The sequence below is a fragment of the Pogonomyrmex barbatus genome, unplaced genomic scaffold, assembly GCF_055798465.1.
Source record: "Pogonomyrmex barbatus isolate J1 unplaced genomic scaffold, ASM5579846v1 scaffold11, whole genome shotgun sequence".
Taxonomy (NCBI): domain Eukaryota; kingdom Metazoa; phylum Arthropoda; class Insecta; order Hymenoptera; family Formicidae; genus Pogonomyrmex; species Pogonomyrmex barbatus.
Window position 1 is genome coordinate 7,599,720 of NW_028297107.1, and position 25,887 is coordinate 7,625,606.

Below are 25,887 nucleotides of genomic sequence, written 5' to 3' on the forward strand. Positions count from 1 at the left end.
AAAAGATTCTTATCCGCTACCAAGGGTTAACGATCTTCTTGATCAGTTATCGGGAAATGCCTGGTTTTCTACTTTGAATTTGAAGAGTGGTTATTGGCAATTGAAAATTCGTCCCGAAGATAGGGAAAAGACTGCTTTTTCTGTGGGGAATGGACTTTGGCAATTTGTTGCAATGCCTTTTGGTCTATGTAATGCCCCGGCTACCTTTGAACGTCATATGGAACGTGCTTCGGAGTTTACTTTCGAAAATTTGCCTGATTTATTTAGATGATGTGATAGTATTTGGCAAAACTTTTGAGAAAATGAAAGAGAATTTAAGAGAGGTTCTTCTGAGATTTCGTGCTGCGAAACTTAGTGTTAACCCAAAGAAATGTGATTTATTTAGGAGACAAGTAAAATATTTGGGTCATGTTGTTTCTTCTGCCGGGATCGCTACGGATCCAGAAAAGACTGAAGCGGTCACTGAGTGGCCAGTTCCTCAGAATAAGAAACAGGTCTGAAGTTTTCTTGGATTTTGCTCTTATTATCGGAAGTTTGTTAAGGGATTTTCTTCAATTGCGAAGCCTCTGTTTAAATTAACTGAGAATTTGACTAAATTTGAATGGATCGAGCAATGTCAAAAAGCATTTTTGAAGTTAAAGCAGGTATTAACGTCTGCATCTCTTCTTTCCTTTCCGAAAGGGGAAGGAAAGATGATTTTGGATACGGATGCTTCAGATTTTGGAATAGGAGCGGTACTTTCACAAGTTCAGGACGGCTATATGAGAGGTTATTGCTTATTATAGTCGGGTTTTGAACAAGCCTGAGCGGAATTAGTACACAACAAGAAGAGAGTTATTAGCTTTGGTAGAATCGGTGAAACACTTTCATCATTATTTGTACGGAAAGAGTTTCTCTATTCGAACTGATCATGCTTCTTTGAGATGGTTGATGTCCTTCAAAGACTTGGAGGGACAATTGGCTCGCTGGACGGAAAGGTTACAACAATATGATTTTGATGTTGCTCATCGAAAGGGATTATACACGATGGTAATACCGATGGTCTTTCGAGACGCCCTTGTGCAGAAGAAAAATGTAGATTCTGTACTAAAGTGGAAGTTCAGAGAGGGCTTTCTGAGGATAAAGTAGTTGCTCGTATTGTTTTGCGTGAGGATTCTTCTGAGGATTGGCGATCCTCAAATAGAGGATCAGGAACTGGCAATGTTTTTACTTGCCAAAGAAAATGATTTGCGACCTTCTTGGGAGGAAATTTCTTCGAAAGGATTGTCAGCCAAGATTTATTGGCATCAATGGCATGCCTTGGAAGTCTAAAATGGGATTTTGCATAAGAGATGGGAGGCTCCTAATTTGAAAAACAGTTTTCTTCAGTTGATGATCCCGCGAAACAAAGTGAAGCAGATTTTAAAAGAAGCTCATGATACTCCTTCTGAAGGGCATTTCGGGATCAATAAAACGCTGGAAAAAATCCGGAAGCGTTTTTATTGGGCAACCTGTAAGAAGGATGTTAAGGAATGGTGCAGAACCTGTAAGATTTGTATTGCGAAAAGGGGAGGTGCTGCAGATAAGGGGAAATCTCCTTTGCAGATCTTTAATTCGGGAGCTCCTTTTGAGAGGATTCAAATGGATATTTTAGGCCCGTTACTCGTTTCTTCTTCAGGCAATAAGTATCTCCGAGTTGTTGTAGATTGTTTTACTAAATGGGTAGAGGCTTTTCCTTTGAAAAATATGAAAACTACTACGGTAGCAGAAATTTTTGTTAATCAGGTTGTTTCTAGATATGGGGTCCCGTTGGAACTTCATACTGATCAGGGAAGGAATTTTGAATCACAGCTCTTTCAAAAATTGATAAGAATTTTAGGAATTAGGAAAACGAGGACGACCGCTCTTCATCCTCAGTCTGATGGTCAAGTTGAAAGACAATATCAGATCATTTTACAGTATTTGTCAAAGTTTGTTGAAGAGAATCAAAAGGATTGAGATCGTTGGATTTCCATGTTTCTTCTTGCCTATAGGACCTCTAAACATGAGGCTACAGGCGTAACTCCTTCAGAATTGTTTTGCGGAAGAGACCTTACCTTGCCGATGGATTTACTAAGAGGTACTCCTCCGAGTTATGATTTTTCCGAGTCAGCAGAGGAGTACGTTCGGAATTTGCGGCAGAAGCTGGATGAAATTCATCAGAGAGTAAGAGAGAGATTAGAATCAAGGTCTTTGAAGATCAAATGTCGATTATGATCGAAAGACTAGGCATCTCGTTTTTGAGGAAGGACAGAAGGTTTGGTTATTTAATCCTCACCGTAAGAAGGATAGGTCTCCCAAACTACAGAACGATTGGGAGGTGCCTTTTGAGATAATTAAGAAAATTAGTGATGTAGTTTTCTGTATTTCTCGTCGAACCCACCCTTCAGGTGGTCGGAAAAGCAAAGTTGTGCATGCCGACAGGTTAGCTCCGTTTAGAGAAAGAGAAGAATTTTAAGTAGAGGTTTTCGGAGCCCGGTTTTCCAATTTTGACATTACTTTTATTTCTTGTTAATTGTTTTGAGTTACTGTTTTCTGTTTTATCTTTCTTTAAGCTTCCTTCCGTCGTGAGAAGCGTCATGGGGAGATCCTCGAGCACCAAGCAAGATCTTCAAGCTCGTGCTTCGAACTGAAAAGAAGTCTGCCTCGCCCCCGGTTTTCCGAGTCGTGGTTTTTCCGGGAGACGATGGGCGAATGCCGAGGCAGAGGCTTAGTGTGTCTTTTAGAAAAACGTAAGGGTTCACGACGATTATCCCCACTTTGCCCGAAAAATGGAAGAGAGAAGTGCGCAAAGCTCAAGACGAAGAGTCAAGAGTGAAACGCGCAAAAATTTCAAGAACAAGCTTCTTCTAAAGAGTAGAGAAGACTGGGATTAGAAGTAGCGGCGCTCGGTAACCTGAGGCAGCAGCCCAGGGTAGGGTAGGAAGTCACCAGGAGCCCAAAAGTCTTTTCCAAGAGGAAGTTCTTGAAAGAGGAAGAATTGTCGGGACGACAATTTTATGAAGAGGGGGGCAGTGTTGCGGCCGTGCGGTGTTCCGTTCGGCGCTGCCCCGTGAAATTAATCAATATCAATCGATAACAGTTTGAATAGAGTAGTATATATATATATATATATATATATATATATATATATATATATATACATATACATATACATATGCATATATATATATTTATAAATATATATATAAACTAATATTATTATATTTGATTAATTTAAATTTATAATATAATTATTTCATTCAATCATTAGTTTTCTATATAGAAAATTAATTTTTAATAATTTTATAATAACTTACAAATCTTTTTATTGTAAATAAAATATTTTATTTAAACTAAATTAATGATTATTAAATATTATTATATATTTAAAAAATATGTATTTTATCCTAAATTATTAATAAAAAATACTTAATGCAAAATTAATAAAATCATAGATATAATTTATACCTATTTATACCTATATATACATATATATATATACATATATTCATTTATATATTTATATATATATAAATATTTTATTTATTATATAAAACTAATTGATAATTAATTTTAGTAAATTTTTCTAGAAGATTTTACTGAAATTGTTATACAATTTAATGAAATAAATATATTTATTTGAAATAATATATATATATATATATATATATATTATATGATTGGTTAATTTAATATATTAAATTAACCAATCAGCAATGTGAGCTATCGGATCCCACTCTGTGTTTCTTGCAATTTTTTAGGAGATTCAGCTCGGCCAAGAATATTATTAAATATAACATTCCGTCCTTCTACAAGTAAATCGAATCATTTTGTATGTCAACCATTGTTTGATATTATATAAAATAATGAAAATAAGGAAAATAATATGGACAAGGAATCAATAGAGTTGGAGCACACAGTTTGTTGTGGTAAGTTTGGTTTTACTTATTAATTACTAATAAATCTAATAATTATCACAAACTCAATAATTAAATAAAATCAATAATTAAATTAATTTCAATAATTAATTTCTATTGTACATTTTCAGTTTTATCTTATTTTTAATTGTTTGCTTCTTGTTTTTATTGTTCAGAAAAATGTCTTCGAGGATATTATACAAAATTTGCGACAATTGAGCGTAAGCTAAACAAAATTATTCATTTCCTAGAAAATGGAAATGAACGAAATGAAATACAAGAAGTCGATTTCTCTCTTTTACCGAATTTCAGTACAGTACAGCAAATAGATAATTTCAACAATAGATTAGAAGATGCGAATGTTCGACGACTATTTGTAAGTATTTTATTCTTTATAAATTAAAAGGCTTACAGCAACAATGACTTTATGGCTTGATGGCTTTAATTAATTACATTAATAAAAATTAAGTAAATTATATTCAGTCATCTAAATGTATAAAAGTAATATTATATTTTATTAATTATAATAATTACTATTAATTATTGATTTAAGTATATATATATACGTCATATGTCAGTTTTAGCAAAAATTTTAATTAGGAACATATCTATTCTTAAATAAATGAATGTAATTATCATAAAAATGTAATTAAATTTATGTTTTTATTAATATAATAATCATATAGTGAAAATTTATTAAAAATAATTAAAAGTATCAAGATTATTTAAAAAATATATAAATTAAGCAAATTATGCAATAAATAATAATGAATAATAAATGCGCACATATACATTTAAAACATTTAAATATACATTTATAGTTATAGATGGTAAAAATGTCACAATTGGGTGGAGAAACTGTACCAAAACTTGTAAGGAATATAATGTTTCAAATTTTTGGATATGAACTTGCACAGGCATACTCATGGACGGGACAAAAGAAGAATAAATCAGCATTCAGAAAATCAAAATTAGCCGATACAATAATTGGTATATCAATTTTGTACGATTACTTTTTTAATTATTAATGGATTACGTTAATAAATTACGACACATCTAGAAGATAAACAGAGATATTCTAACTTGCCCATTCGCTCATTTTCATACTCGTTTATTTTGTCACTCGCTTATTCGCTCAATCATTCATTTGCTCACTGGATTACTCGTTTATTCGCTCACTCATTTTATTTCTATCTGTCATTGTCATTGTCTATGTCTTTGTTCTGTTTCTGTCAAAAACATAATCTGAAGAAACGTAGTTTTTTTTTTAAATAATTATGTTTACATAGACTTTTTCAAATTCCTTTCATAAATTATGATACTTCCTTGGCCGAGATGTGCTTGAAGAGATTTATGCTTCTTAAAAATTTCCTCCACAAGAAAAAAAGAACAATCGTTCCTTGTAATCCCGTATTCGATCTGATTAGGTTGCGTCACTTGTATCTATTTACTGGACTCGTGCCATAATTAGTTAATGTTAAAATAATAATTAAAAAAATAATCGTACAAAATTTTCATCGAAATTTGTCTCAAATTTAAATCAAAACATATCTGATTATGTGATTATTCCAAATCACACTTATATAATAATAAAAATATTTGTATATAAGCTGAATTTTGATATTCATTGCCAGTATTGAAAATCTATAATATACGTGTCCTGAACTATATTTAAATATTTAAATATAGTTCAGGATACGTATATCGAAATGCAGTTATATTTATATCGATTATTTTATTACTTCGTTTGTAGCCATTGTTTTAAAAAAAGATTCAAATACCACGGTAACTGAAGTAGAGGGATGTATGCAAGAGTGGTTGCGATCTGGTGACAGATTACGAATACTATAGAAATAGGTTTTTTTATATATAAAAATGTGTTTTTTATATTATAAATTTTATTTAAAAGTTTATATTTCTAATGTTAATAGTTAATAAATATATATTAAATAGACGAAAATAAATATAAATAAAGTTTTGTAAAGAATGTTTATTTATTGACTAAAAGTCGACGTAATCACTATAACCTATATTAAATAATCTGAAAGTCGACTTATTGTCGACCAAAAGTCAACCTCGTCGCCATAATCAAGCAAAATATGTCGACTTATAGTTGTCATAAAGTCGACTTTAAGTTGACTGATATGGCTGACTTATAGCCGACTATAGTCGGGACATTTGTCGACTATTAGTCGACTATAAGTTGACATTCAATCTAATTTTAAAGTCGACTTTAGACTTTTTCTGCCGACTTATAGTCGATTAATAGTCGGCTTTGTATTGTTTGGATACATTTACCTCAAAAACTCAAATTAGTTTAGCAGGCAAATCTCCGTATATAAACCAGTTCAACTTCTAGAAATCTTCATCCTAGACTTATATTTATAATTGTTACTTCCCTTTTTTCATTAACATTAATCTTATGGCTATAACAAAAATCTTGAATATTAATATGCATGGAAACTATCCTAACGATTCAACCAATCACAATCAGAGCCATTTTGTACCTGAAAACATTTAATAAATAATGTATTACAAATGTAAATAGAGATATACTGATATATTTTAGATATACTAATTATACGATGTAATCATTATTATTATAAAAATTGTAAAGTATATCTAAAACGATATTGCGATGATTAATATTTATTATAAAAGCTTAAATTCAAGCAAACTGTATGTTTGTTAATTATAAGAAAGGAATTATTATAACGAAGTATAACTCTTTGAAAACAAAAATAGGTCGACCGAATAGTCATAAGTATGACTCATGGTCAATTTGTAAGCGAAAGTAGACCATCGTTAAATGTCAAGGCCGTCATAATACTTAGTCACAAGTGTGACTCATGATCAGTTTGTAAGCGAAAATAGTCCAACGTTAAATGTCAAGGCCGCCATAATATTTTAGTACCACGAGTCATCGCTGACTCATAGCAAATGTAGGCTAAGTCGACCAATAAAAAACTATGTCAAGAACAACTAGAAGGTCTTAAACGCGTGAATCATAGCTGACTCATAGTAAAAGTAGACTAACAATAGGCAAATCATGTCAAGGCCATTTGGTAATAGGCTTTATTTAGACCTGTAGAGTCATAACATTGGAATTTAGGTCACCCCTACTTCCATGTTTTGGCAACATATAAAAATCTCAAGCGACAATACCTTTGTGCACTTACGTTTCCACATCCACGGGCACTTACATATTTGCATTCGCACTAGCACTTGCATTTCTGCTTCCACTCGCATTCGCATTCGCATTTGTACGCGCACTTGTACTCGCACTTGTATTTTTGCACTTGTATTCGCACTTGTATTTCCACGCGCACGCGCACTTGCCATTTGTTCAGAAATTAACCACTTGATCGGAGATAGCTAAGCGTTTGACTAGCACTGTTTAGCGCTTGAGCAACTCGCCGATTTACAAATAATGTAATTCTTAAATCGCATGTCGCAATATATATATATATATATATATATATATATATCATTTATAAGTGAATAAATCCCGATTCAAATACCACAAGTGCGATATTATATTATTTTTTATTCCCAAAATCGAAAACTCTTTCCTGAAAATAAAAGTCATTTCGACATTCCTGTTATCTACTTCCTTCGCAGTATCTACTCTTGAGGGTTTTACCCTCTTAACCGCATGGAAAAGAATCTCACAAATAACGTGTGAGCGTGAGTAGCGGTCGAGGATCTGTTGATTTCGGCTCCGTCCGATCTACCAGGACCTCCCAGGACGTCACACGGTCCGCAATTCGCGAACTATTTTCTCTTATAATTCAAAAATTAAGCTTGTTATAAAAATTTGAGGAAAAATCATCTTCATCCAGCAAGAGCTATGGTACAGAATATTCATAATTTCAATAGCACATATGGTTGTAATATGTGTGAAATAAGAAGTCGACAAATTCGAAAAGAAGAAAGAAGACGTCGAGTGAGAGTATATAAGTATCAACGTGGGGAATGGCGTATCAGAACAAGTAGAAGAATGAATAGAATATTTTTGATAAAATAGCTGGGAAATCCCAAAATTATTAAGTGTACAAAAAAGTTCTGAGCTTTAGATTTCATACAACCGAAATAACAATTTAAACTTTATATATCTTCCCGCCCTTTTGCGATTTTAAAGTTGACATTTGGCCTTCTAAAATGCCATACGGTTTGACGTTTGATGCATATAACCTCAAAAATCAGTAGTGTTCACGATGGCAATAACAAAAGAGCATATTCAATTTTTTATCCACTTCGCGTTTCATCTGAAGAAAAATGCTGCTGAAACCACTGCAATGATTTGTGCTGCATATGGAGAGAACGCTGTAAGTCATACTATGTGTAACATGTAAAAGATGATATCAAAAATTTCGCCAAAGAGATTTTAGTCTTGAAGATGAACCGCGTGCTGAACGCCCTCAAAAGATTGAAACGGACGAATTGCAAGCACTGCTGGATATAAATTCTGCGCAAATTGAAAAGGAACTTGCAGAACAGCTTGGCGTTACGCAGCAAACCATTTCCGTACGTTTACATACGATGGGAAAGGTTCAGAAGGAAGGTTCCGCATGAATTGTCCGAAGACAACAAAAATCGTCGGCGTGACACTGCATTTTGCTTTCAAAGTTCCGGAAAAAAGTTTTTCTGCACAAAATCATTACAGGCGATGAAAAGTAGATTCTTTATGATAACCTTAAACGTAGAAAATCATGGGTTGACTCCGGTCAACCTTTGACATCGACGCCAAAGCTCAATATCCATACCAAGAAGGTTTTGCTCTGTATCTGGTAGGATTGGAAAGGTGTTACGAGTTGTTACAACCGGGTGAAACAATCACGGCAGACCAACAACAATTGGCCAATTTGAGCGATGCATTAAAAGAAAAGAGGCTATTTACTGGCCAAGGACGTCATAAAGTGATCTTGACAATGCTCGACCACATGTTGCGAAAGCGACTCAGGACCATATTTTTGCGTTAGGCTGGGAACTTCTCCTGCATGCGGCGTATAGCCCAGACATGGCGCCTTCCGATTACTATCTATTCCGGTCGTTGCAGCATCATTTAGCTGAGATTTGAAGAGATACGAAAATGCATAGATGACTTTATCGCTTCGAAGCCAGTGAGCTTCTATTGTCAAGGAATTCGCAAGCTATCCGAAATATGGCAAAAGGTCATTGATGCAAACGGGGAATATTTCGCTGATTAATATTTTTTTGTTTGTTTTTGAATAAAGATTGAATTTTACAAAAAAAAGCTCAGAACTTTTTTATACACCTAATATTAAAGATCTAAAAGGTAGAGCAATTATTTCGCTGTTGTCTGATGCTGACATAAGTACAATAGTAGTTTCTGAAATTTTATACTCTCTTGCTTTGGAGACAGTGAGGCAAATGATTATTCTCTGGATAGAGAAACCCGATGAATGGAATATCAAAACTCATCTTTATGACATTGACATATTTCTTCTACAAGTAAAGCCTCCAAATTCTTTTTATCGCCTTCCAACGATGCTTATTTTATACAAATTTTGGAAAACCTACGAGTTTTTTTATTGGGCTGTTTTATTCTGTTTTATCCGTGGAAAATATTTACCTCACAAGTATACACAACATTAGAGTCTTTTTGTTATTTCGTTGAACATATTGTTACAAGATAAGAAAAAAAAATTCAAAGAAAGCAGAAATTTAATAGCAGAAAACTGATTTAGAGAAAACAGAATGTCTAATGCAACAATTTGTTAGAGAATTTGAAGATCTTTATGATGAGCGAGAATTGTCATATAATATTCATCAAATGCTTCGTTTGGATTTAAGTATTAGACGATGGAGTTTGTTATCTCAAAGTAGCGCTTTTCAATTTGAAAATTTTATAGGAAATACATCTAAAATAATTCATGGATCAAAGCATATTGGTAAAGAATTAATTAATAATATTAACATTTGTCAAGGTTACAAATTCTGCAAAATAGAATCGAGTTGATGAAAATTCCATCTCAACGCATTTTTATAGACAAAGCTTTAGGGAAATGTGTAAGCATTATTTTTTTCAGAAGAAGAAATACATCTTTTATACACTATTGATGCGTTAGTAGAGAATGTAAAAATCTATCTATTCTATCTATTCTATCTATTCTAAAGCTCGTATTAAAAATGAAATATTTACATCGAAGCACTACAAATCAATTAAAACATTGAACTGTAGTAAGGTACAAAACGTCTGAGAATATCGTTTCCTATGATTTTATAAAATTCTTTGTTATTCACGACGAAACATTGTTTTGTATAATTGATTGTTTTGATAATTGTATATTCGATAAATCATCGAAAATTCTATCATAGAGAAAGCCGATCAAAAATTAATCATATTGTACCAATAGAAACGAAGGTTTCGCTTTAATATTTAAAGTGAAAGATTTGTGTCTCAGTAAAGTCTTGCAAATTGAGAATTATGTTTGTATTATTCCTACATTTATGACAAAAAAATATATTTTAGAGTTGGTATAGGTTTCAAATTGTTGCTGTATTTAAAGATTTATGCACGTTTAGATTTATTTACTTAATATTGTATATAAGTAGTAAGTGGGGCACTATGGCGCGTCAAAACAAACCCCCACCACCTTCCCACTGGCGCCAGAGGCGTGGCCCCCGACGGTCAAAAACTGGCAGCCACGTGGAAATGGAGCGTTCTGATTGGTCGGTGGGGATCGGAGATGATAATTAGATAATTAGTGGGAGCGTTCTGATTGGTTGGCTCCGTAGCTGCCCGACGCGTGATTGGCTCTACCCATAGTGCCCCATGTGCGCGATTGGTTGTCGAAATGCTAGACGAGGTAGGGGAAGGGTGAGAAAGCGTCTGGGACCGATCGGAGTCCGAAAACAAAATGGCGACTGTGAAAAGAAATATGGCGGATCTGTAAAAGGAATATACTTGTCGAGAATGAAATGCGATTTTTTGTTCACGTGGGATGGAGCGAAGAGAAGAAAACCGATTTTTTGTGGAATTTACTGGTTGTATACGGGATATGAAGAATCCCGTTTTTCTTAAGGCGAAAGGTTTCTCGGCGCCTCATAGTCGGTGAATTTAGATAAATTTCTCGACTCGTTTGTATGGAGGAAATATAGGTTACGAGTGGATATAGGTTTTGAAAACATGAGATTTTCGGAGTGTAATAACCATTATTTACCAGCTCGTACGGTATTTGGCTGGAGGAAAACAGGAACGGACAGGTTCACACTAAAGGTTTCTGATGACGACGACGACGACGACGACGAACTTAGAGTTATACGAGGATTTTATCCTATCCACAAACACGCGGGCTGAAAAAATTTTCTTTCGACGTGACGATAACTATGCGGGCATACTGAAGGGGGAGAGAGAGAGAGAGAGAGAGAGAGAGAGAGAGAGAGAGAGAGAGAGAGAGAAACGTGTGGGTCAGGAAAGCATAGAGGTACTAGAAGATAATAGAAAAACACGCTCGCGCAGGCCCGCGTAAATGACTTTCAAAAAGGAAGAGTTGTGAAAAATTTAGGATAAAGGGAGAGATAAAGAAACGACGTAAATTTGAATTTATGTTACCAAGTATAAGTCGAATTTATTTTTCGCATATATGAATATGTTTTGTTACAGAGTTATTCTTCTTGTTACAAAATTAAATATACGAATATTATATAAAAATTATAACTCACGATTCAATAAAATTATAGTAGTAATTTCATTAAATTTTAATGTAATTAATTCTAAAAATACAATATCAAAATATGTATCCAAAAATGGTAAATTATTTATTTGCGTTCTCACAACAAGTTCGATATCCTTTTGGTTGCCTCGGACGGTGAGTTTGATGATATCGGCGTCGATGTAATTGTTAGGTAGACATAGTTCTATCTCCTTGATCAAATAACGTGCGCACTCGTTAACAGTATCGACGACGGATGCTAGATGGTTTATACGAGCATCGACACATTTGACGATATTCTCCATCCCTTGAAAAGTAGCTTGTTGCATTACAACTGCAACGGAATAAGTTTTCCTTTTTTTCGACGGAGGTTGTTCCACCGTTTTCGAGTCTGCTTGCGTATTTCCGGTATTGTTTTCTTTAGGAAAATTTTCATTTTCCTTATACGTCATCAATACAGCTTTCGCACCGTAGGCAGAGGTGAAGTTGATGAATATGTTTGCAAATGTGATGGGATTTACTTTGCTTTTGCTGCTTCCGTTAAAGTATGCGCTCATGTACCGAATACTGTCTTGAAATTGCTGCCACGTGTCCGGATCAAAGCTGATTCCTTCTGCAGAATTACCACTCAATTTAACGACAGGCTCGAAGATCTTTTCTTTATAAGATAATTGTAATCCCACGTGTAATTTCTTCGTATGAGAGGTATTGAGAGGGTACGTCGTAGAAAGCAGCAAATTTTGCTCCACATTTTGCACACAGTTCTTAAATATCTTGCGAATATTTTCTAGTTTAGTGGGATTCGCACCTTCTTGTTGTCCATATTACTCGATGAGAGAATTTTGAACAAAATGTCCACTTTTAACAAACGAAAACTCGGAGGGATATTTTCGAAGTAGACGCTTCGAATGTCGTTACTTGAGTGAAGCAGTGTAGCGGTATATTACCTACCTATATCGCATCTTCCCCTCCTTTGAAATAAATAAAAAAGTACGATTTATAAATAATATACAGTTAAACCGATTCTAGAAGATTCTAGAAAAAACGCGTATTTTCGCTTTGTCTCTGCTTTTTTCAAGGAAAAACTTTCCTCGAATAACAGAATTATTACAAATTCGATCATGTTCGAACACACGCGAATCTTCGATGTTAGATGAGAAAAATTTTAAATAAATAAATTATTGAACATTCGAATAAACTATAATTTTACGTTGCTCTTTTTCAAGGAAAGAATTTTCTCGAATAAAGCGAATATTACAGGTTCGATCACGTTCGAACATCAGGGTATTAGATGAGAAAATTTAAAAATCATCGTAAAATCATTGTAAAATCATCGCATAAAATGCAGAAACTATTCAAGAAAAAGAAGAAAGTATCAAAATATACAATAGAAGTACGAGTAAGAAATATTTTATAAATGTTAAAAATTTGTTAATGTTTAATTTGTTAAATGTTTGAAGAAGCGAGAACTTTCCTTCCGAAAAATTTAAATAACTATTTATTTGGACGTGTTATATATCTGGCGCCATTTATACGCCATTAGTAAACAAAAAAAAGTGAAATCGAAAAAGGGTCAAGCTACAAGAAATATAAATTTTTCAAGAAAAAATAATTTATTACTTGGGCCGAAATAGCATTTTCACCCTCGCGTTCTCCTCGAAACTACGGGATAATTCTATAATTTTTTATAAATCACTTTTGGAAAAGATTTTCCCTATAGTGCGTCTAGCGCTATTGGAAATCTATTTCCGAGTTGAACTCTTCTGTGTTTCTATCACGGTTTTGTCGTGCGGTATTTAAAAGTTTGTGTTCGTGATTTGCATGAAAAATGGCTAGTGTAATTATTAAAAAAATCATAAAGTTAGCATCGAGGTTGGATATCCGCATAAACGCGGATAAATTTTTGTTTAAAATATCCAACATTTCGCTCGATGCTAATTATTTACTTTTTACACGTTTTTCGTGCGAATGTTCGGGTACGATGTTGGGGATGCTATATCAACTGGGTTACTTCGCTGGCGACGAGCGTTTACTCCGGATTGCCGGAGAAATAATCGAAACGCGACGCGCGGTTGGACACGAAGAGGAGGATGTGGATGGACACATTCAAAATCTCCTCTCTCATTTCCTCAACGGTAAGTTGCTCTCTATTATTTCTATAAAAATAACTCATATATCGAACTCGCGGTTTAACTAATTTTTAATAATAAATTGTAGCAAGAAATGCGCGTCAAAAAGCCACAGCGATAGTGTATCCGCTCACCCAGATTCGGAGACGACACGCGGAGGACGAGCCAGAAGCAGCACGTAAGTAATTTCGCTAAAAACTAGCCAGGAAGAATGTTAAAATGTAATTTTTACCAATGTAATTTACCAATGTAATTTTTCTAAGATTAAAATATTAAATGTTTTTAGGAAGGGTTCGTATTTTATCTACACAGGAATTGGAGGAGGAGGAGGAGGAAGAGAAAGAGGCGCCTCCGGAAATTATTCAATTATCATCTGGTTTACATTTTAAATAAATAATCTTTAAAACAAATGATAAAAGGTAGAAAATCTTAATACAACTCTGTTTTTAGATATGGCAGTAAGTACTCCCGATCAGCGTGTGTTTTCACCTGGTAAGTTGTTAAAGAAAAAATATTAATTAATTAAAGTACATAATATTTTTATTAATCAAAGGACATAATATTAATATCAAAAATAAAAGTTTACGATATATTTTTCTTAGAATACGAACATATGTACTCCCCTATAATCCTGGAGGAGAGAATCTGGAGCGAGGAAGAAGGGGAAGAAGAAGAAGTGCAGGAAGAAGAAGAAGAGCAGGAAGAAGAAGAAGAAGAGGAGAGGGAGGATGAGGAGGAAGAGGAGGGGGAGGAAGAGGAGATGGAGGAACGTGAGGAAGAATCTGAACAAAGCAAAGAGGAAATTAGAGAAACACTGCCTGGTATATATTCCTTTTCATTTTAATTTCTCGATTTATGTTTGTATTTAATTTTAAATTATTGAATTTTTAATAGGAATACCTCCCAGTCCTATTCTCTACGTGAGAAGGAACCGACGATAAAAGACGTTACCTCAGAAAAACATGTATGTTTATCAAATTAAATACGAACATAATATTCTAAGCAAACTTGAAGTATTTTCTATAAAATTCTAATTTTTGTAACTTTTGTACAGAAGCGAACATCGAAGAGCCGCAGCGTGGAGGAGGACTTACTGCTCAAGAAAATTTGGAGGAGGGGGAGGTGGAGGAGGAGCAGGAAACAGCAGGCGAAGAAAGAGAAGAGGAAGAGGAAGAGGAGGAGGAGGAGGCGGCGGCTGAGGAAGGAGGACAAGTGGAAGAGGAGGAGGAAGAAGGAGGACAAGTGGAAGAGGAGGAGGAAAGAGAACAAGCACGTGGCGGGGAGGTTAGAAATTTTAATCATTTAATATTAATCGGGGAAAATTCGCGCCGGTTTAGAAATTTTGCAATATTAGGAAGAGAGGCGATATTCCGTTTGCGTCCGCTACCCGAAGGAGCCGGTGTTTATAACTGGCTTGAAAACGCGTTCGCCGAAATTTATGCCTACGCGTTACATACCTCCAAACCGCACGATTACGTGGGATTTTCATTCGATTCGGAGGATTTAACGCACGGCCCGGCGGGATTATCGTTTCGACCGGCACGTGACTTAACTCGCGAGGACATTTGGCGCCTTGTGAGTTCAGTAGCGCAAAGTGCCGGAGGTCTCGATATCGCGCGGGATTTTAACGTACGCGTTTTCAATCGCGGCATCCAGAGGTCGCGGACGCGTTTCAAATAAACTCACACGGGAAGACGTTGCGAAACGTTCGATTTTATCAATCTCCAATTCCGATAATTTATGTTTTCCTCGCTCTCTCGTGACCGCGCAAATTTATCGCGAACGCGGTACGTTGCATGTGGGGGAACTTCACGAGCGGTGGAATGTGGTAAGACATCAGAATTCCTCGTTACAACGCGAACTCGCGTTGGATTTGACGAGGAGAGCTGGTGTCACCATTCCACCGGAGGGTTGCGGGATTCGGGAAATAGAATGTTTCCGACGCTTTCTCGCCGCATCTGATATAGCTATTGTTGTTTATAATTCTGCTACTTTTGGACGCGGCGAGAGACCCTTATTTGACGGAAGCACGGTACTCGCCTCTCTAGAACGCGAATCTTTATATCGTCTAAATATTATATATCATGAGCAACATCGACATTATAGCCCAATTTTAAATTTAAAAGCAGCCGCGGGGAGTAGAGGGGGGTATTGTATTCCATGTAATATCGGGTATCGTGAGGAAAGGGGTCACCGCTGTTCGAATAAATGTTTTCGTTGTAACAACGTGCCGCCGTGCGATCAACGCGAAATCGTGGAACTCGTTAGTTATGAGACTTGCAAACGTTCGTTCTTCGGAAACGCATGCTTCGAACATCATCGCGCGACAAAGTCGTATGACGGTAAAACTCCGACGAGCGTTTGTAACACCATTCGTCTCTGCGAAGGATGCGGACGGGTTGTAAAAACGACAAAAAAACACGAATGCGGCGTTTCTTTTTGTAAAATCTGTAGTTTGCAAAAACCCGTAAACCATCTTTGTTACATGCAGTCTCTCTCTCGCGAAGACAGATCCTCCGTTGTTGAGTGCGGCGGGGATTCTTCTGTATTTGCGAGAGAGAGCGAGCAGAATAACTCAGGTGAGCGGAAATGCAAAAAGGGCCGAGTGGCATTCGTGTTTTATGATTTTGAGACACGCCAAGACCAATCACTTGAGGGAACCGAAATAAAAATTCACGTCCCGACTCTGTGTGTCGCGCAACAGATTTGCGATTCGTATGCGGAGATAGATGATTTGTCGGTGCGATGCGAGTGGTGCGGAGTACGCGAATTTGTTTTTCGCCAAGATCCGGTAAAACAATTTATCGAATTCGCAACACGTCCTACAAAACATTATTAATACTATCGACAGTATTAATACTGTCGATAATCAAACATATGTCGATCCACTACCCGATGTTCGTTATTACGTGCCCGAAACCATGCGAACAGAGGAACGCGAACGTTTTCTCGCGTGGCACGCAGAAATGTCGGGAAAAAATGTAATATTTGATTTCCAACGTGAAATACTCGAGTATTGTCGCACCGATGTTGATATCCTTCGCCGAGCATGCATGGCCTTCCGAAAAATATTCTTACAGCGGGGAAACGTGTGTCCATTCGAGGAATGTACAACTATCGCTTCAACGTGCATGAGAGTTTTTCGGAAAAACTTTTTGCGCGAAGGAGAAATAGAAATCATTTCTTCGGGTGGATACAAGTTTAAAGATAACCAGTCGCGCAAAGGCACGCAATGGTTAATTTTGAAGGAACGTGAGTTAGGTCATCGGATAATTCACGCGGGACGCGGACGTGAGTATCATTTAACGGAAGGCATGCTCGTCGACGGGTATTACGAATGCGAGAATGGGGGTGAGACGCGGCGTCACGTCTTGCAATTTCACGGTTGCTTTTTTCACGGATGCCCGTCTTGCTTCCATTAAATCGTGATAAAACGCTCGAAAATTTTAACGACACGTTTGACGCACGTTACGAACGAACGGTTGCAGCGTCTTGGCGATTATGTCGTCAAGGATATATCCTAACAAAAAAATGGGAGTGCGTTTTCGACGAAGAAATGCGCGAGAATCGAGAGATGCGAAAATTTCTCGAAAATCACCCCATGGTGCAAATCCCACCTCTCGATCCTCGCGATGCATTTTTCGGCGGACGCACCGGCAATATCGCGACTCGATACGAGGTTACGGGCACCGAGAAGATACGGTACGTATACGTATGTTCTCTGTACCCGGTACGTATACGTATGTTCTCTGTACCCGTATGTACTCAAGACCGGAGTTTTCCCAATTGGTCACCCGGATATTTATGTGGGCGAGGAATGCGCCGATTTAATTGGAATCGCGCCAAATTTTAATTTTACTCCGGTCGAGGGTCTCGTACGTTGCCGAGTACTCCTCCCACGTGATCTCTTCCACCCTGTACTACCGTACCGCGTGCGCGGTAAATTATTATTTGCTCTTTGCCGTACATGTTGCGAATCATTTTCTCGCGACGCGTGCACTCGATCCTGCGGAGCGTGAGTTCGAGGGCACATGGGTGTCCTGCGAATTACGCAAAGCAGTCAAAAAAGGATATCTCGTGACGCGGGTAGACGAAATTTGGCAGTACAAATCTATGCGTTATAATTCCGAAACGCGACAGGGAGGGTTGTTTACCGAATACATCAACACTTTTTTACAACTGAAACAAGAGGCGAGTGGGTGGCCGAGTGAATGCAACGACGACGTTGCTAAAGAACGCTACCTGAGGGAGTATGAAGCAACCGAAGGTATCATTCTCGATAAAAACAACATCGTAATTCCGGAGCTTACGCTCCGTCGCCAAACTCTGCCTTAATTCATTTTGGGGGAAATTCGGCCAGCGGAGTAACCTGCCGAATACAGAAATAATAAGATCCCCTCAGCGTTTCGCCGAATTGCTGTCGAGTCCTGAACACGAGATAGTCGGTATATTGCCCGTTACGAGGATGCGATATACGTTTCATGGCGGTTAAAGAGCGAAGCAATGGTACCTTCACCGATAACTAACGTGGTGATAGCGGCATACACGACGGCACAGGCGCGATTAAAATTATACGAATATTTGGAAAAATTAGATCGTCGCGTATTATATTATGATACAGATTCATGTATATATACGAGCAGCGGTGATCCCGAGGAGTACGAACCGCGTACAGGTAATTTTTTGGGTGACATGACCGACGAACTCGAGAGTTACGGGCGTGGTAGCTTCATCGAGGCGTTTGTCTCTGGCGGATCGAAATTTTACGCGTACGTGGTACGTACACCGGACGCACCAAACACGAAAATATGAAATATGTAAGATAAAGGGGCTTAAATTGAATTTTGAAAATTCGAGGTTGCTTAATTTTAAGAGTATTTATAATTTATTATTAAATAGGGAAAAAGAGGAGGAGGAAGAGATAAATCTGCGATTTAAAACAATTCGCCGCACCACGTTTCACGAAGTAATAACGCGAAACGAGATGAAAACGTGTGCTCCTGTTTTATTAAAACGCAGATTCATCGACAATCTTTTTTCTTATCCCTATGGTTTTACGATATAATATTTTACTTAAAATTAAGTTAGGTTAAGGCTCGGATTTTCCCCGTCCTCCCACAAATGTAAATATGTACAGAATATGTATACGGAATAAATATGTTTGTAAAAATTAAGATTATTTTTATTTTAGTTATAGTTTATTTTAGTATTAAATTTAAGAAAAAAATGCGAAATTTGAAAAATGTATATTATACGGTTTCGATTAGAAAATGTAAAATTACAAATGTAAATTTGCGTTTAGTTATTAAGAAAAAATATAATAAAAATATTTATTTCTCTAATTGTAAGAAAAAGTATAATAAAAATTTTGTAAAATTAAATTTTTAAATCCAATTTTTTCCCACTTTCCTATAATTTTCCTATAACTTTCTTTCATCGCATTTATCGCTAATTTTTTATATAGAAAATATTTTGAATTTATAATAGAGAATCATTAAAATACTTTGTAAAATATCTTTTAAATTATAATCCTAAATTATAATCGCATAAGTTACGATTTTTAAATTTGTAAAAGAAAAAGTTATAAATTTTTACGTCCGTAATAATAAGTATTCAATTATTTTTTCCGCGAGTAAGTTTCTTCGACTTGAATTAGCTTTCGAGGAGCATCGCGTACAAGCTCGTAAGCGACGGTGCTCTCGCGGTGGACACTCGCACGAGCGTACGAGCGCGGCTTGTCGCGGACGAATACGAGCTCGTTACGCAAAGATGCTGGCGCGAGCACACCTCCGCCGCGGTGGGGTCCTTCCGCGAGTAAGCTAATCTCAAAAATTTCTCTGAGAAAAAATCAAGTGTTCCAATCCTTTGCTTATTAATCTAAGTACGACGCGCAAGGCGTTCATTTCGCGAAATGGATGTACGCTGGAAACATCCGTGGACGTCGATCGTGTGCGGACCGACGGGATGTGGAAAAACAATCTTTGTAAAGAGATTTCTTCGTCATTTATCCGCTATGGCAGATGTCTACTTTGAGAGAATTTTGTTTTATTACGCCGAATGGCAGGATGCTTATCAGCAACTTCAATACGAAACTCGAGATTCCGCAATCGAATTTCATGAGGGATTACCGCGGAAGATCCGGAAGATTATTCTAACGATCCAACGCGCGCGAAATTGATAATAATTGACGATCTTATGAGGGAATTATCCTCGAGCGAAGCGATCGTGGATCTGTTACCAAGGGAAGTCATCATAAGAATCTCAGCGTAATTCTCATCACGCAAAATCTCTTTCATCAGGACCGTGGACAACGCGATATATCTCTCAACGCGAATTACTTTGTGGTTTTCAAAAATCCACGCGCGCAAATCCGGCATCTCGCTCGACAAGTCTATCCCAACGATCGAAAGTTCCTCGAGGAAGCGTATCACGACGCCACGTCTCAACCTCACGGATATTTATTGCTCGATCTGAAACAATCGACTCCCGACGAGTATCGTTTTCGCACGTGCATATTTCCCGATGATACGCTGAACTACGTTTACGTATCGCGCAGATCCTTTTCCGGAAATTTCGTATAAAAGTATTGTACTCGCATTCTCTTGCGACAGTCGCACAACTTCCTCGTGATGAAGAAGAGAAGAGAATCCTCGATTAATGCGAGAAAAATCGCAGAACGTTCGATCGGTAAGAAAAATATCTGTCTTCTCAAAGCGCTGTGTTATTTGAACAAAAATCAACGCGTCTCTTTCTTACGTCAGGCGGATGAAAAATTCATTCGTTGTATCTGCGAGTGCGTTTTCAATACTCTCAAAGGTAACGTCCCGCTCGAACGTTCTGAAAAAAATCGTCTCAGCAAATATAAAGCATCTTTGTGTCGCATAGCGAAAAAAGACGGTAATTGGAAAAGTAAGAAAAAGCTATTACTACAGCAAGGCGGATTTTTACCCTATCTCATAGGGCCTATACTTTCGTTCCTATTTTCGAAAATTATCGGAGAATAGTCAGCGAGAGAGAGAGAGAGAGAGAGAGAGAGAGAGAGAGAGAGAGAGAGATCGAGTAAACCTAATTATGGAAAGGGCAAAAAAGATGGTCTTGATTTCCACGGAAAATCTCGAAAGAATGCAGCATCGTCTCCGACAACAGCAGCAAACGGAAATAGGCATCAGGGAAAATTTCATGAGGCAGAATTCGGAGAAATGGAGAAAATTTAAATTCCGTACAAACACCCGGAACGCCTTTGTCGCGGCTCGATTCCGATATGAGCAAAATTCTTAATTCTCCCACTCCGCGCGATGTAAGTGAGAAATGGAAATTGTATAAAGAAGTACTTTGGAGATATCTCCATTTTGATAAAGCGCAAAAGGAAGCTTCGGCGCGTAACACCGCCGATGAGAACAATTCAGATGCGCAGGAGGGAGACATGGCGGAACCAGCGCGCGAATCACATTGAGCAAACTTTCCCATCTTGACGGGCAAGTAAGTAATATACTACCAGGCGAGTCTCTGCGTAAGTGCGAACGGCAAAGCGTCGAAAAAATATTAAAAAAGGTGCCGAAAAGTTTTCGCGCCAAGGCGCGTTTACTTTTGAAACATTTGATCGATAAAGCAGTACCAGCGAGAATTACTTGGGACGAGGAAGGAATCGTGACTATCGATGGTGACGTTATAAAAGATTCGAATATCACTGGAACTGATAAACGACGCGATGCGAGAGAGAAAAACCGTGAAAGCAATAGGAAGAGGTCAGTTTGCGCGATTACTACGTACGATAAATACCCCGGCTGTACTCGTAAGAAATAAGGAATTGTTAGCAACCACATTTGTCAAGATATTATCATCACCACAAGCGAGTTCCACTCCGAAAATACCGAGAAAACTTTCTACGTCAACGCTGGCGACGTCGACGGCGACGACGCGGAAAAGAGTACAACGCGCGAGAAAGGAACAAAAACGCCGAAAGATCGAAGAAGAAGAGCGAGCGAGGTGCGCATTGTTTCTTTCGCCGCGTTTTCGCAAAGGCGATATCCCTATAACCTTCGCAAAAGATTCTCGACAGGCAAGAAAGAGACGCTTACTCGATTGGAGTGAATTGAAATGACCAGGCTTGAAAATTTGTATTACGATCCAGCGCACTATGCGGGGTATTCGGCATCGGATAACTTGTCGCGTGCCGCTAAACCGAATTTCTCTCGTAAAGAAGTAGCTCGCTGGCTCGAATCGCAAGACGCTGCACCGTCCGTCGAGATGAAAATTTCCGCGATTGCATTACAACGTGACGAATATCGACGATCTGTGGGAGGCCGATTTGATCGAACTCCGTAATCTCAAAAGTTACAACGACGGATTTTCTTATCTTCTCGTGATTATCGACGTACTTAGTAAATTTGTCTGGGTAGAACCGTTGCGGGATAAAACGAGCAATTGCGTGACAAGCGCCTTTCAAAATATTCTCTCGAGAAGCGATGGTCGAATACCCGTGTACTTGCAAACCGACAAGGGTAAAGAATTTATCGCGCGACCAATGCAAGATTTTTTAAAAGAAAGAGGCATACGTTATCGAGTAACTCGCAATCCGGACGTCAAAGCCGCCGTCGTTGAACGCTTCAATAGAACGTTAAAGGAGCGAATGTGGCGCTATTTTACATATAAAAATACGCGGCGTTACATCGAAGTGCTGCAAGATATCGTGCGCGCTTACAATCGTCATTCGTCCATCAGGATGCAACTGGCGACCGTTACGAGAGGAAATGCTCGCATCGTACGCGAAAATATGGAGCGGCGTAGAGGTGCGAGAGAGAAGGCGGCGTCGAAAGTAGTAGAACAAAAGGCTAAATTCGATGTTAACGATCTCGTTCGTGTCAGTAGAGCAAAAGCCACTTTCGAGAAAGGATACGAATCGCAGTGGAGCGAGGAAATATTTCGAATTTGTCGCGTTCTTCATTGGCGAAGACCCCGCGTGTACGAATTGTGCGACTTATCGGGTGAACACATCGATGGGATTTTTTATGAACAAGAATTAGCACGGGTCAGAAAAAATTTGAGGGAGGAAGAGTTTATCGTCGAGCGCGTGATAAAAAGCAGAGGACGCAGTGCTAATAAACAGCTGCTAGTTAGCTGGCAAGGAAATCCCAGTAAATTCGACAGTTGGATTCCCGCTTCGACTTTTAACTTTTCTCCAAGATGGAGGAGGAACAATTTTTTATGATTCTTCCGAGCGATAGCAGTAAGAAGTATTTCCCGGGAAATACATGCTCTTCTTTCACCACTCAATTCCCTCACGGCATACATTTATTCGGGGAATGGGAAGTCGCGCTTAGCGAGATTCAATTTCCCTCCAGTCTTTTTCACGTACATCGAAACGATATATAATACGATATATACGATATATTATATATAAACGATATATAATAAGATTAGATTTGTTGATTTGAAGAGCGAAAAAGATGAGAAAAATGATGATAAGTTTACGGTGAAAGAATTGCACTTACAGATAGGGGTTTATGAAAATACACAGGATCTTATCTACGCGATTAATAAAGAGTGCAGACGCAGCGATTCGCATTTTACTTTCGAACTACGAAAAGGTTCAGGTGGTAATGTCCGTATAAGCATCGATTGTGACGACAACTGTACTCTCGTTCATTATATAAATCTACCAGCTAATATTTTTCAAATATTGAAGATCAACATCGATGCCGGCACAATTTATCGTCACAAGTTACCTAATTCCGACGAATTTACGCCGTTTTTGAAACTCGGTTATGCCATCGGTGATGGACGCACTGTATCTTTCTGGACTGCAGAACCCTGTAGTCTATGGCACGGTATCCCTGATAAAATGTACGTTTATTGCGACATTTGCGAGCCTTACAACCGGCGATACGCGGAGTCCGCTTCTTCGGGTCGTTTCAACCGAAATACCCGGATGTAATTACACGTACGGAACGAATTTAGTAAAATATTTCTCCACTTTGCAATATACTCCTTTGCGTCAAACGAAATTCCATAAAATTGAAATAGATATAAAAGATCACCGTGGAGAAAAAATACCATTCGTATCCGGAACGCTGATAGCAACATTATACTTTAGACGCGTTAATTACCATTCGCGGTGGAAAGTCTACGAAGCTTTGAGAAAAAACTAAGTCTCCATGGAATACGACGAGTATTACGAAATGCAAAACGGTGGGGGCAGGGGAGGCGGAATTCCACGAATTTTCGTCGGTTCAGCCTATCAGCGCGGTCATGGGATCGACAGTTTCCTCGAAGGATTATTTAGAAGAATACTTCCTTATCTAAGCAGGGGAATGCGCGCAGTCGCGGGAAAGAAGCTTTACGCGCCGAAATTGGCGTGATAGAGGATGTTGAAAACAACACTCCGTTCAGGGAAGCAATCAAAACGCGGCTCAAGGAATCGGGCGGAAATCTTAAGAGAAAAGCCAAAGAAAATATAAGTAACTTGATGAAAGGCTCGGGATATAAAACATCCACGAAAATACGACCGGGTCAGTTTCCCTTCGGAAGGCACGACGCACGCACCACTAAATCCGGGAGAAGCGCGGTTCGTAAACGCAGACAAGCCGGTAAAAAAGAGAAATCATCGAAAATTGGCGTGAAAAAAACGATTAAAAAAAATCATCGAAGAGGAAAGCGGGCAAAATTAAAAAGGCAACAAAACATCGACGAAATAGCGGGAAAAAGCGCACCATATCCGATATATTCGCTTAACCGAGGCACTTTGTAAATTTGTGAGATATGTCCTTTCTTCATACCCACTCGAGCGAGTGTTTAAAGAGCGAGCTCGATCTTTTCAGTTTACCTCTTACTCAAACCAGTATCGAGAATTCGCAATGGGTTTATTACAAACCGGTGATCTCGCTCGCGGACGACGCGCCTATAGAATTCGTCGTACCCGGGCACGGAGAAGATTATCTAGATCTCACGCATACCATGCTAAGCCTTCGCGTGCGAGTGAAAAGTTTATCCGGTCCTGGAACATCGACAGCAGGAGGAGGAGGAGGAGGAGTGGGAGGAGGAGGAGCAGGAGGAAACAAAGTAGGCCCTGTGAATCATCTACTACATTCGATGTTCAACCAGATCGACGTGTACTTCAATCAAAAACTCGTATCACCCCCAAACAACGCCGCCCTACGTGTACCGCGCGTACATCGAAGCATTGTTAAATTATTCTTCACCGGCAAAAACTTCCCATCTGACTTCCTGTCTATGGGACACGGACGAACCCGGTTATATGGACGCGCTATTAGAATCGGACAACCCCTCAATCAAGCTCTCGTGAGACGCGCCCGATACATCCAAGGAGAACGTTCGATAGATCTAATAGGTCATCTTCATTGCGACGTGTTTAATCAGGATAAATTTTTAATTAATGGAGTGGAGGTTAGAATGAGACTCGTTCGCTCGAGAGATGCGTTTTGCCTCATGGAAAGCAATTCAACGTCAAAAATACGCATTCTAGATGCTAGTTTACTAAGAAGAGCAAAAATAAGCCCCGCAGTGTTACTCGAACATGCGAGAATGCTGAGTAAAACAACCGCCAAGTATCCTTTGACGCGAGTCAAAGTTAAAACATTCACGATTCACGCCGGAGTGGTAGGAGAATCGATTGATAACGCGATACTCGGGCAACTTCCGAAACGAGTAATAGTCGGATTCATCGATAACAAAGCGTTTAACGGCGACAGAAAGTTAAATCCATTTAATTTCAAAAATTACGGCATAAATTTCTTCTCGCTATATGCCGATGGCGTGCAAATTCCGATTAGACCGCTGCAACCGAATTTCTCAAAAGACCATCCGCTCATGTCGAGGCTTATAACACCTTCTTCTCAGGAACAGGCATCCATTTTCTAAACGAGGGTAATTCTATAAGCAGAGAAGATTATGCCAAAGGTTTCACGCTTTTCGCTTTCGATCTCACTCCCGATCTATCGGCAAATTGCGCTGGACATTGGAATCTTGTCAGACATGGAAGTTTACGATTAGAGGTGCGATTTGAAAAAGCTATTACCTCAACGATTAATTGTATCGTTTACGCAGAATTCGATAACGTGTTAGAGATCGATTCCTCGCGTCAAATTATCGTTGATTTTAGCGGATGAGACATACTCGATTTTTCCCCCTCCCACCGTTATCTAT

General features: G+C 38.1%; 3 protein-coding genes and 1 pseudogene across 3 annotated transcripts; 3 read left to right on the plus strand and 1 right to left on the minus strand.

Annotated features, from left to right (window-relative positions):
• The first annotated feature begins 3,755 nt into the window (after window positions 1-3,755).
• Window positions 3,756-5,310, plus strand: LOC112552337 (uncharacterized). The gene is made up of 3 exons (XM_089070963.1): window positions 3,756-3,929; window positions 4,094-4,293; window positions 4,745-5,310. The coding sequence occupies exons 1-3, from the start codon at window positions 3,887-3,889 to the stop codon at window positions 4,943-4,945; spliced, it is 444 nt and encodes a 147-aa protein (XP_088927089.1). The 5' UTR covers window positions 3,756-3,886; the 3' UTR covers window positions 4,946-5,310.
• A 5,669-nt stretch (window positions 5,311-10,979) lies between these two features.
• LOC148937774 (uncharacterized) lies at window positions 10,980-12,876 on the minus strand. Its single transcript, XM_089071199.1, has 2 exons — window positions 12,855-12,876; window positions 10,980-12,404 (listed from the first exon to the last, which is right to left on the minus strand). Exons 1-2 carry the CDS (start codon window positions 12,874-12,876, stop codon window positions 11,596-11,598), a joined length of 831 nt encoding a protein of 276 aa, XP_088927325.1. The 3' UTR covers window positions 10,980-11,595.
• Window positions 12,877-19,549: 6,673 nt separating this feature from the next.
• LOC148937775 (uncharacterized) lies at window positions 19,550-20,306 on the plus strand (annotated as a pseudogene).
• A 4,177-nt stretch (window positions 20,307-24,483) lies between these two features.
• LOC148937776 (uncharacterized protein F54H12.2-like) lies at window positions 24,484-25,602 on the plus strand. The gene has a single exon (XM_089071200.1). The coding sequence runs from the start codon at window positions 24,484-24,486 to the stop codon at window positions 25,600-25,602; it is 1,119 nt and encodes a 372-aa protein (XP_088927326.1).
• The last annotated feature ends 285 nt before the right edge of the window (window positions 25,603-25,887 follow it).

Bases quoted from the DNA above. Each gene is read 5' to 3' on its own strand.
- LOC148937776 (XM_089071200.1), top strand. From the start codon at position 24,484: ATGTCCTTTCTTCATACCCACTCGAGCGAGTGTTTAAAGAGCGAGCTC.
- LOC112552337 (XM_089070963.1), top strand. From the start codon at position 3,887: ATGGACAAGGAATCAATAGAGTTGGAGCACACAGTTTGTTGTG. The intron at 3,930-4,093 runs GTAAGTTTGGTT...TTTATTGTTCAG, and splicing joins GGAGCACACAGTTTGTTGTG to AAAAATGTCTTCGAGGATAT. The intron at 4,294-4,744 runs GTAAGTATTTTA...TTATAGTTATAG, and splicing joins CGAATGTTCGACGACTATTT to ATGGTAAAAATGTCACAATT.
- LOC148937774 (XM_089071199.1), bottom strand. From the start codon at position 12,876: ATGTTCGAACGTGATCGAACCT. The intron at 12,405-12,854 runs GTAATATTCGCT...GACAACAAGAAG, and splicing joins GTTCGAACGTGATCGAACCT to GTGCGAATCCCACTAAACTA.